Source organism: Aptenodytes patagonicus, chromosome 25, assembly GCF_965638725.1.
Source record: "Aptenodytes patagonicus chromosome 25, bAptPat1.pri.cur, whole genome shotgun sequence".
In the NCBI taxonomy this organism is placed as follows: Eukaryota; Metazoa; Chordata; class Aves; order Sphenisciformes; family Spheniscidae; genus Aptenodytes; species Aptenodytes patagonicus.
This window is the reverse complement of record NC_134973.1, coordinates 5,863,435-5,874,170: the sequence shown is the minus strand read 5'-3', so window position 1 is coordinate 5,874,170 and position 10,736 is coordinate 5,863,435. Positions and strand designations below refer to the sequence as shown.

At 69.4% G+C, this 10,736-nt stretch overlaps 2 protein-coding genes across 2 annotated transcripts; one reads left to right on the top strand and one right to left on the bottom strand.

The window, feature by feature from the left end:
• Positions 1-496: 496 nt before the first annotated feature.
• On the bottom strand, positions 497-4,920 carry PLPPR3 (phospholipid phosphatase related 3). The gene is made up of 8 exons (XM_076359183.1): positions 4,888-4,920; positions 4,073-4,192; positions 3,712-3,897; positions 3,369-3,498; positions 2,929-3,124; positions 2,758-2,815; positions 2,219-2,392; positions 497-2,107 (listed from the first exon to the last, which is right to left on the bottom strand). Exons 2-8 carry the CDS (start codon positions 4,145-4,147, stop codon positions 845-847), a joined length of 2,082 nt encoding a protein of 693 aa, XP_076215298.1. The 5' UTR covers positions 4,148-4,192; positions 4,888-4,920; the 3' UTR covers positions 497-844.
• A 2,593-nt stretch (positions 4,921-7,513) lies between these two features.
• On the top strand, positions 7,514-10,317 carry LOC143170868 (complement factor D-like). Its single transcript, XM_076359499.1, has 5 exons — positions 7,514-7,654; positions 7,898-8,051; positions 8,361-8,505; positions 8,939-9,196; positions 9,791-10,317. The coding sequence occupies exons 1-5, from the start codon at positions 7,588-7,590 to the stop codon at positions 9,962-9,964; spliced, it is 798 nt and encodes a 265-aa protein (XP_076215614.1). The 5' UTR covers positions 7,514-7,587; the 3' UTR covers positions 9,965-10,317.
• Positions 10,318-10,736: the final 419 nt, after the last annotated feature.

The window sequence follows — 10,736 nt, the reverse complement described above, 5'->3', positions numbered from 1 at the left end:
CAGCCTGGAGAACCCCTCCCCCCCCATCCCCCCAAAACCTCTGTCCCCAGCCCAGGGCTGCTGCTCCCGGGGACAGAGCTTGGCCCTGGCTCCCCCCCGTGCCAGCCCGGGACCTTGCACCCCCACCCCAACGCCCACCCTCTACTTCAGCCCGTGCAGTATTTACAACCTCCACGTGCCCAGGGACCCTGGGCAAACCACCCCCTCCCGGCACTGTCCCCCCCCCCCATCGTCCCCCAACATGGACCAGCAGTGCAGGATGGGGGTCTGCAATGACCCCCTCCCACGCGGCTCTTGCAGGACCCCCCAGCATCCCCAAACCCCTATGTGAGCGGGGACCCGCTGTCCCATGGCAGCGTCCCTGCTCCAGGCCCCCTTGATCCAGGTCCCGTCGTTCCCTCCCCCCCCCCCCCCCCCCCCCCCCCCTTCAGCACCATTTGCTCCCCCCCCTCGCCCCCCCCCCCGTACACTTCCAGAGCCAGAATAAATTAACCCCTCAGAAATGTCAGCACCTGTGTTAGAGAGAAAAAAGAAAGTCAAAAGTGCTTGGAGCCACCCACGCAGGCTGGGGGGGGGGGGAGGCAGAGCCCCCCCAAGCCCCCCCAGATGCCCAGGCAGGAGTGGGGTCCCACGTTGGGGGGGGTCCTGCACATGTCTTGGCTGGCTCAGGGTCTGGCGTGACTGTGCTCTGCCATGTCCTCGTGCCACTTGGTCACCCCGATGCCAAAGACAGCCCTGTCTTGATGCCCCCCCGCCCCCAGCAGAGAGGGTCCCCAGCGTTATGGAGCTCCCCCGAGCCGGGGCAGGGGAGTGGGGGGCCGGACACGGGGAAGGCAATGGGGGCTCAGTCCTTAAACCTTCGGCTGGCTTGCATTTTCTTGTAGTAGTGGTCCACCTCGCTGTCCACCTGCCCGTCCCTCTCGGCCGGCTTCCTCCGCAGCGTGGACTCCCGGCTGGCCGTGCCCACCAGCCCCTCAGGGGGGGCATCTCCCCGCTCCCCGCCGCCCCCCGCCGCCCCCGGGATGGCGGCCAGGCTGCCATAGCGTGGCTCATCCTGCTCCATGTCGCTGACGGAGGAGCCAGGGGAGACGCCGGCGCTCTTGGCCGGGCGGAAGCCATGGAAATCCTTCCCCATCTCGCCCAGTTCGTAGGCGTCCGGCCCCTCCGGCCCCTTCAGCCCCGATTTCCACTCCCAGGGCCCATTGCCGGCGGAGAGGTGGACGACGGGGTGGTGCGGGGCGTGGGCGTCGATGGTGATGATGCTGGAGCTGTCCCGCTCAGAGGGCGAGCGGTACTGGGAGGAGTCAGAGCTGGTGGAGGAGGAGGAAGTCTCCGAGTGCTTGGGGGTGACGGAGACCATGCTTTGCTGCTTGGACATGGCAATGACCTGCATCAGGCGCGGAGGGTTGGCCACCCGCTGCGCTCCCCCCTTCTCCGCCACCATCACCCACTTGGCCCGCACGGCCGCCCCACTGCTGGCTGGGATGCTGGCGCCCGCCTGGCTCTCCTCGGGGATGTGCACCAGCTGCGAGGTGCCCGGCCGGGGCTGGATGAGGACGCGGGGGCCCATTGCCGCCCGCTCGGCCGAGCGTGCTTGCACCGTGGGGTACAGGGAGGGGGGGACATCCTCGCCGGCGTCCCCCGTGCCCCGGCTGTGTGCCGCCTCCTCCGCCAGCATCATGCTCCGGCCCTCCAGTGACTTCTGCTTCCACTCGGTGATGAGCTGCTTGGAGCGGGAGGCATCCACGGGGACATGGATGGTCATGTGGCGCCGTGCAGGGTCGTCCATGGAGGGGGTGTTGACGCGGGGCAGGGTGTTGCTGAAGGTCACCATGTTCTCCTTGCCCATGGGGCTGCGGGGGGCCAGCAAGTCCACGTCCACACTGGCCCGCTTCAGGCTGCCCAGGGAGTTCTTCTCCCGCGGCACTGGCCGTGCCGCCTCCTCCAGCCGCGTCTGTGGGTTCAGCTCATCGGTGCTCACTGACTTGTTCTGGTGGTAGACGGAGTCGTGGCCCCGCTGCGTCAGTGCCCGCAGCGCGTCCTTGGCCGGCGCCGGCGCCGGGACCCTCTCCATCGGGGCACGGAAGTTGCCGACAGCGTGGTAAGCCTGTGTGAGGGGGAGGATGGGGTCAGCCCAGCCCCGGGACCGCGGCCCACACCGAGCATCCTTCCCTCCCGAGCCACTGCAGCTGCCCCGAGGGCAGGGACCAGCACCCACCAGGTAGGCAGCGATGCCGGAGCCAATCAGGAAGCCCACGTAGACGTCGGCGGGGTGGCTGCGGTACTGGGTGATCTGGGTCAGGCCACAGATGCCGGCAGCGATGGCAAAGGCGAAGACCAGGATGGGCTTGAGGAGTTTGGTGCTGTCCGAGATGATGGAATTGAAATACATCTGGCAGTGGCGATGATGGGGCAGGAAGAGGCTGTTAGTCGCGGCTCACAGCACCGGCACCTGCTGCCATCACGGCACCGCAGCCTCCCCTCTCCCCAGCCCCCAGCCATGCAGAGAGCTCTTGGGTGCATGTGGAACTGTAAGTGCCTGAGCGTGCATGGGTGAGAAGCTGTGCACGAGTGTGCACACGGGTGTGCACGCACCCACGCCCCAACATGGGCACACGTGTGTCGGGCAGAGCTTGTTTGTGCACGGGAGGGCGTGTGCCAACAGGAGAGGGATGCTGCTGCCCGGCGGCATGGAGCTCATGCTGCCCCCAAGCCGGCACAGGTAGGGCCGAGAGCCGGGCAGCACCGGGAACTCACCGACACGTAGACGGCAGCGAAAGCCGAGAGCGTCGCGTGCTGGGATGGGAAAGTCTTCCTGCGGGGGAGACAGGGGGATGCAGTTGGGATGGGGCAGGAGACGGGGGGGTGCAGTTGGGATGGGGCAGGAGGGTTGGCATCACGGCGTGGGTCTCTCCCCCCGGCACATACCTGGCAGAGAGGATGGCGTGCTTGTCCGTGCCCGAGCAGATGTCCTGGGTGATGTAGGGGTTGGCGTCGCAGGGGGTGCCCAGCAGCGTGTAGTTGGGCTTGCAGACGGTCAGGAAGAAGGGCGCGTGGTAGCCAGTGGCCAGCTGGATAACGTCCGTCACCAGGGCCGTAGCACAGAGCCCGAACACGTGGACGCCTGGGCATGGCAGGAGCAGTCCGGTGGGTCACCCCCCCTGTCCCACACAGGGCACCCAGGGCCCACCCAGCCCCGGGGCACCCACAGGCGCTGGGACGGGTCCAGTGCGGTGTGTGGGGTCTGGGTGGGGCTGTGCATTCCTGCTATCGCATCCGGGGTGCCCCCATGTCCCCTCCAGCCCCGGGCCCATCAGACCAGCCCCCACGGCGGGCAGGGCTCCTGCCCGGGCTGCGGCACAACGTACCCACAAACCTTACGGTCCGGCGCAGGAAGGAGTTGAAGTTGCAGCCGCCAGCGTTAATGCTGCCCTCGGCACCGGCGCGTCCCTTCAGCCTGGACTGCAGGCAGTACACGATGCCCTCCCCGACCATGATCTGGGGAGGAACTGGCAGCTCAGGGGGTGCTGCCCCATGGGGACTGGGGGGGTCCGGGCTGTCGGCGGTGCCGCCCTGCGGATGCAGGGCACCACCAGGCTCCCTGCACCAGTCCGCTGGTGCTGCTGGCACTGGGACCCCAAGCCCTGGCTCTGCCACTAGGCAGGCTCCATCCTCACCCCCCCCCGCAGCGGGACGAGCCCTGGTACACACCGAGGCGGCAGGTGCGGCGAAAGCCAGGCTGAGCAGCATGAGCAGGGGGATGAGCTCCTCGTTGGTCTCCACGTAGGGCATGGAGAGGGCCCGGTCGTAGCACTGGAAGCCCACCTTGGCCGGCTTGAAGAGGTCCGTCAGCTCCAGGAAGTAGAGCGTCACGATGGAGGAGGCCACGATGGGCAGCTGGGGAGGCAAAAGCATAGAGACCACTGCGCCGCCCAGTACAATGGGCACCGGCATCGTGCAGCCCCACCGGGAAGGGGCAAAGCCCCCGTCCCCTCCATGCCAGGGCAGGACCAGGGCCTGGGGAAAGAGCCCCCGGCTCAGCCCCCCACCCCCCCACACACCCTGCACCCACCTCCACGAAGTAGAAGCAGGGCAGGAGCGTCATGCTGTCCTTGGGAGCCCTGGCCTTCTCCTTGGGGGGGATCATGGTCCTGGGGCAGGAGCTGGGGTCCCGCCGGGCTGTGCCTCCGCCCTGCCGTGGGGCAGCAGCGTTACCCCTGGCTCTCGGCCCTACAGGGGGGGCAGGCAGCCCCCGAGCTCACCCCGCTGCCCCCCTGTGCAGCCGCTCACCGAGGAGAAGCTGCTGGTACCCGGGGGCTGCCCCCGCCGGGATCCCCCCCCAGGCATCACCGCGGGGTGAGCCAGGCCGGGGCAGGGGCTGTCCCTGCTCCCCCGAGGGGACCCTCAGCCCCCCGGGGGGTCCGGCCGAGCCGGGGGCTGCGACAACAGGTGGGGCGGAGGCTCGGCTGTCGCGACAGGCGGCCACTACCTCGACAGGCAGCAAGGCTGCTGTGAAGGGCGTGGAGAGGGGGTGTGCCACCCGCAGAGCCGAGCCGAGGACGGGGGTCCCCGGGCACCCCCCGGCCCCAGCCCCCCGAAACTGACACCGAGCCCCGGCTGCAAAAAGGGGGGGGGGTGAATAACGGGGATGGAGCAACGGGGGGAAATAGCGGGGGGCAATAGTGTGGGGGGGGCAGTAACGGGAAGGTATTAACGGGGGAGTATTAACGGGGGGCAGCAAGGGGGGGCAGCAAGGGGCTCACCCCGCGGCGGGGACCGGAGGGGCGGGCGCTCCCGGCGGTGCCGCAGCCGCGGGCGGGGGTCGGGGCCGGGGGGGGGCGGGGAGCGGCCCTTTGTGCAACCCGCGGCCGCCCGCCCCCCACTCACCTCTGCTGCGGCCGCCCCGGGGCGAAGCGGGGCCGGGGGGGGCGGCGGGGGCGGCGGCCGCGGGGCTCCCCTGGAGCCGGGATGCTCCTGCCTCGGCGGAGCGCGGGGAGCGGCGGCTTCCTCCGCCCCCGCCGCCTCCTCCTCCTCCTCCTCCTCGCCGCTGCCTCCTCCCCGCCCCGCCCCGCCGCTCCCGGCCCCTCCCGGGGCGCTGAGCCCCCGCGGGGCCGGGGATGGGGGTCTGGGGGGGTCGGGGGGCGAGACAAAGGGCCGGGCGTGGCCGGGGGCAGCAAGCAGGACCGCCCCCCCCGCGCCGCTCTGCACCCCCGAAAGCTGCTCTGCACCCCGGGCTCTGCAGCAGGCACCGGGGGAGGGGGCGGGGGGTGTCCCAGGGCCTCACCCCACACCCCCGCCGGGGCTCCCTCCTCCCCCGGCCTCGCCCGGATCAGCCCTTTCCCCCCATGTGCTGAGGGGCAGTGGGGGTCGCACCCCCGCCCCGGGGACCCTCCTGCCCTGCAGAGCCCCCCTCCCTTGCCAAGGTCCCCCACCCCAGGGCTGGGGTGACCCAAGGGCTGCCAAGCCGAGGCTCCCGCATGGGGGTGTGTGACCCCCCTGAACCCACCCCTGCAGAGCTCTGCCAGCCCCTGGCACCCACCTGGGCTCCACTGGACGGGGGCCATGGGGCACCCGCCCTCCCCACGGGCACCACTGCATCCTGGGGGCCTCGGAGGTGACTTGGGGGTGAACCTTTTCCCCGTGCCCGTCGAGGCTGGTGTCAGCACAGGAACATCGGGGACGAAGCCTGAGGTCAACCTCAGCTGGAGCCTCGAGTGTCCCCAAATTCTGGGCTGGCGAAGCAGGTGCAACTCCCTTTGCTCCCCCAGGGACTTCCAGCACCTCTTGGAGGAGGATGAGGCACCCCTGCCCTGTTCTCCCCTGCCTTTGCTGCTCCGTGCTTGCAGTGGATCCCAGTCCCAACTGAGCCCTACCCTGTACCCCACATCCCGAGCACTATGTCCTGCACCCCACACTCGGCCTGCTGCCTCCCCCCCCACTGCCCACCCACTCACGGTCCCATCTGGACCTTGCGCGGCCCCACGCCACGGCACCGGCCACCACGCATTGCCCTTGTTCCATTTTCAGCCCTAAGTGGGCAGAAATCTCCTGGCATATTTAACGTCTAAATCCCGAATCCCTGGAAGCCGTGGTTAAGCCGCTCTCCCTGCGGAAAATCCCCGGTTTGAACCAGGCTTGGCCACCTCCGGAGCTGGCTGCGCCACGATGCTCTCCTCCCGCCCGCATGGTCCGACCCCTTCCCACCATGTGCTGCCCAACACATGGGAAGAGAGCGGGAAGCTGAAGCCGCCCCTGCAGAGGGACCCCCCTCTCCCCCGGGGCACCCCGGCCCCCGTGTCCCAGCACCCTCCTCGCCGGTGTCCCCGTCTGGCCAGGGATGGCTGGGTTCGTTGGTGCTGGGGGTCAGGGGGCCGGCTGGCGCTGGGGAGGGTGTCGGGCTGTCGATGGCTCGCGGCGGTGGGGCGTCTGCGCAGCCGGACAAAGGGAACCCGGCAATTTTGAGCTGTAAAGGCTCGTGGTGCATGAGAAGGAGGAGGAGGAGGAGGAGGAGGAGGAGGAGGAGGAGGAGGAGGAGGAGGAGGCGGAGGGTGGGCTCCAGCCCCTTCCTCGGTTTCCCCAGGAGCCCCGCTCGGTCCCGGCCACGCTGGCGGGAGCACGGCAGAGCCTGCCGTCGTGGCGAGGGCAGCGCGACCCCGGCCCCAAACGGGCGCAGAGCGGTGTCCCGGCCCCGGCCCGGCCGCTGCTCGGTGGCGCTGGGTTTCGCCGCGGGGGAGACCCGGGGCGGGGTGAGGGTCTCGGGGGACGAGCCTGGGCGGGGGCGACGGGCGGCTCCGGAGCTCGGGGACGCGCCGGGACCGGCCGGGAGCCGAGGCGGTGGCTCCGCTTAGTGGCACCGGGGAGTAAGGCAGAGGGGACTGGGGCTGCCACTGCCACCACCATCCCTGCCACCGCCATCACCACCGCCCCTGCTACCGCCACCGCCCCTGCCACTGCCGCTGCCCCCCAGTCCTCACAGGAGCTCCCCTCAGGGCAGGGGTCTCCCCCTGGGAACCCCCACCAGGTGCTGGTGGTCCCAACCCCATTATCCTCGTCCTCACCAGCCCCAAGGGCAAACCCACAGGGGATGCTCAGCTCTGCTCCGTGGCCCTGGGCACCCACAGAGCTGGCACCCAGCACCCACTGCCACGCTCCCACCGACCCTCCCCAGCAGCTGGGTGGGGGTCCCTGGTCCGGGGGAGGTGGGACCAGGCCCAGGCACTGCCGCATGTGCCGGAGCCTTCATGTGCCAAGAGCCAGATTCAGTTTCAGCTTTGAAAACAACAGTGCAGAAATCCCCTGCGGTGGGTGCCAGGTCCGGCAGCTGGGACAGGCTGTTTCCTCCCTCCCGTGCTGTTTGTGCTGGGAACTCTTGACCCCTTTTATAAGTTGAATATTTAAAAACACTCGGCCCACGCTGCGGAAACCCCCCCCCGTTCCCCCTGCACTGCCCCTTCCTGCCCCCCCCGCCGCCCCAAAGCTGGACATAAAAGCAAGCCCCAGCCCCAGCCCCGGCCAAGCAGCATCCGCCCCACAGAACCCACGGACCCCACGGCCAGGGCAGAGGCACCGCCAGGCTCCGCTGCAGCCATGGGGCCGAGTCCTGCTCCGGTCCTCAGCCTCGCTCTGCTACTGCTGCTGGGGGCCGTGGTGAATGGTGAGTATATCCCCCCCTGCACCCCGGGACAGGGACAGACTGGGGCAGCAACATCCCCAGCACAGGGGGTTCCCGCCCAGCTCCCCCGATTCCTGTCTCCGTCTGCAGCCAGGCGCTTCCGTGGCCCACAGGGAGGGGCCCAGGGACCCCCAGAGGGGACTGCCAGGGTGACCCTGCCCCCTGCCCTGCTGGGTGGGCTGGGGCAATGCCCAGCTAACCCGGCCTCTCTCCCACCTGCAACAGGGCAGCCCCGTGGACGGATCCTGGGGGGCTACGAGGCCAAGCCCCACCTGAGGCCATACATGGCCTCGCTGCAGCTGGATGGGCAGCACGTCTGTGGGGGCTTCCTCATCGCCGAGCAGTGGGTGCTGAGCGCTGCCCACTGCACCGAGGAGACGTGAGTGCCGGGGGCGGGGGGGAGGGTGTGTGTGTGTGTGTGTGTGTGTGTGTCAGCACAGGGGCTGCTCTGTGCTGGGGGGTGGCTGCTGGCCTCAGGCCAAATCCTGCTCCATAGCCCCAGCCCCGGCATCGGAGCACCAGGGCTCTGCTCCTGCCTGCAGGCAGAGGCTGCAGGACCCCCGGGACCTCCTGGCACCCCGTGGGGGGGCTCTCTGGCACCCCGTTTCCATGGTCAGGCGTAGCAATATCCCCAGCTCCACGTGCCCTGAAGAGTGGGCAGAGCCCCCACGCCCCACCTCTCTTCCAGGGACGGCAGAGTCTTCCAGGTCCTCCTGGGCGCCCACTCGCTCACAGAGCTGGAGCCCCACAAACGCCTATACCGGGTGCGCACCCAGATCCCCCACCCCGGCAGCAACATCCACAACAACAAGGACGACCTCCTCCTCCTCCAGGTGGGCTTGGGGCCGCCAGGACCCCGGCTGGGACCCTCCTCCCCACCACCCGCCAGGCACTGCCCTGCTCCTGCAAATCCCTCTGCCCCTTGGGACCCCGCGGGGCCACTGACTGCGGCGGGAGGAAACCCTCGAGGCCAGGCTGAGGCTGCTCGGTCCCCCCTGTCCCTCCTTCCCCATCCCATGGGACTGTCCCTGCTTCCCCCACCAAAGACCTTCGGGCTGCATCCGAACGCCTCCGTCTTCCCCATGGTCCTCGTGGCTGCAACTCGGGTCTCCGGCTGCGTCCCAGGGGCTGAGGGCGGAAGGCGAAGCCCTGAGCACAGCCGAGGCTGGGGCAGTCCCGGCGTCGGGGCTGGGCTCGCCCTGCCTCGCTGGGTCCCCGGCTGTAGCCAGCCCCTGCTGACCTGGGTCCCCTCTTGCTTTGTGGCAGCTGGAGGAGAAAGCGGAGCTGAACACGCACGTGCAGGTGCTGCCGTTCCAGCGGGAGGACAGGGACGTGGAGGCTGACACGGTGTGCGAGGTGGCGGGCTGGGGAACCATCAGCCACAGCGGCCGCCAGCCAGACAAGCTCTACCAGGTGGAGCGGCCAGTGATCAGCCGCGACGTCTGCAACCACCGCACCCGCCACGACCACACCATCACCGAGAAGATGATGTGCACCGACTCCCGCAAGAAGGACACCTGCAAGGTACCACTCGCCCTGGCCTCCCGCCCCCTCCTTTCCCAGACATGGAACCACAGCCAGACCCACGGGCTGGGGCTGCTGACCCCCTCGGGGGTCTGGGAGTGGGGTGGGTGGGGGGAGGATACCTGCAGCCTGGAAGAGGCGGGAGTGTGGGGCTGCAGGGCAGGATGGGGCTGTGCCCCCAGGGTGATGGGGGCTCCTTGCCCTGTGCTGGCCGCTGCACAGCAGCTCTCGTGAGCCTAGAGACAAGGATGAGGCCACGGGCATGACCCAATGCACCCCAAGGGTACCCACTGATGGGTCTGCCAGGACGCCAGGGGCCACGCTGAAAGCCCCCCCGCCTGCCCCACCACGTCCTGGCAAAGCCGGGGATCTGGGCTGTCAGCAGAGCAAGGGGAGGAGCAAGGGCTGCCGAGGGAGGACAGGACTGACCCCAACCCACAGCTCCTGCCGGTGAAACCCATGGCTGAGAGCACCCAGGGGCTGAAGTTCTGCCCCCGCAGACCTTTGGGTCAGGCAGGGACCCCCAGCTCCAGGGTCGAGGTGGGAGATGGGGCAGCAAACCCTCAGCAGTGCTGATAAGCCTTGGTCCTGCAGGGAGACTCCGGCGGCCCCCTGGTCTGCAGGGGGGTGGCCGAGGGGGTGGTCACAGCCGGTTCCCGCATCTGTGGCAACTACAAGAAACCCGCCATCTACACCCGCATCGCCCCGTATGCGGCCTGGATCGACAGCGTCATGGCCTCTACGACCGGGGAGGGGGACGCTCGCTGAGCCGTCCCCAGGGACCCGGCTCCACGCCACGGCTTGCTGCTGCCGACACGGCCAGAGCGCCCACGCTGCCGCTCGGGGAAAGCTGCATGGCCGGGTGCCAGGGGCTCCCGCCGCTGCCCTGACCTGCTCCCAGAGCATCCCCCCGTGCCAGGAGGAGGGCTGGGCCGGGGGACCGGCGAGAAACCCGGGGAGGAAGGGGGTCCCCGGCCTCCCCTTGCAAAATGTGGGGCCTGGCCAGGGAAGGGCGAGGGGTCACAGCCCCCCGTGCTGGTGAAAGCCTCAGGCTTTGCTGAACGCACCCGTAACGCTGACCGCGACCTGCTGCAATAAAGCGATGATGATTCCCGCTGGCAGAGCTGGCAGGATCGTGGGGTGTCTGCATGGGAGCCCCCTGCCTGGGGGGGTACAGGCAGCACCAGGAGGAGCTGGACACGAGGTGGGGAGATGCTGAGGCTGAGCCCGTGGGGAGGGTGTGGCCAGGGTCCCCCCGCACTCCCCATCCTCCCCTCCGTGACCACATTTGGAGGGAGCCCCATCCCCTCCTTTGCCTTGGCTGTGTGCTGAGACCCCCCCAAACTCACTGCTGTGAGTGCTCAACCCCAGCTCTGCCCTGGAGCAGGCTCTCCTCGAGGGGCACAGGGACCCCACTTGACCCCCCAGCACCCCTCCTGGCCCCGCTCCTATCCCCATACCCCACAGCCGAGCGCACCCCGAGCCCATCGCCCCCGGCCAGGCACCTGCACCTCAGGGGGAGCAGGGGACACATCCTGCT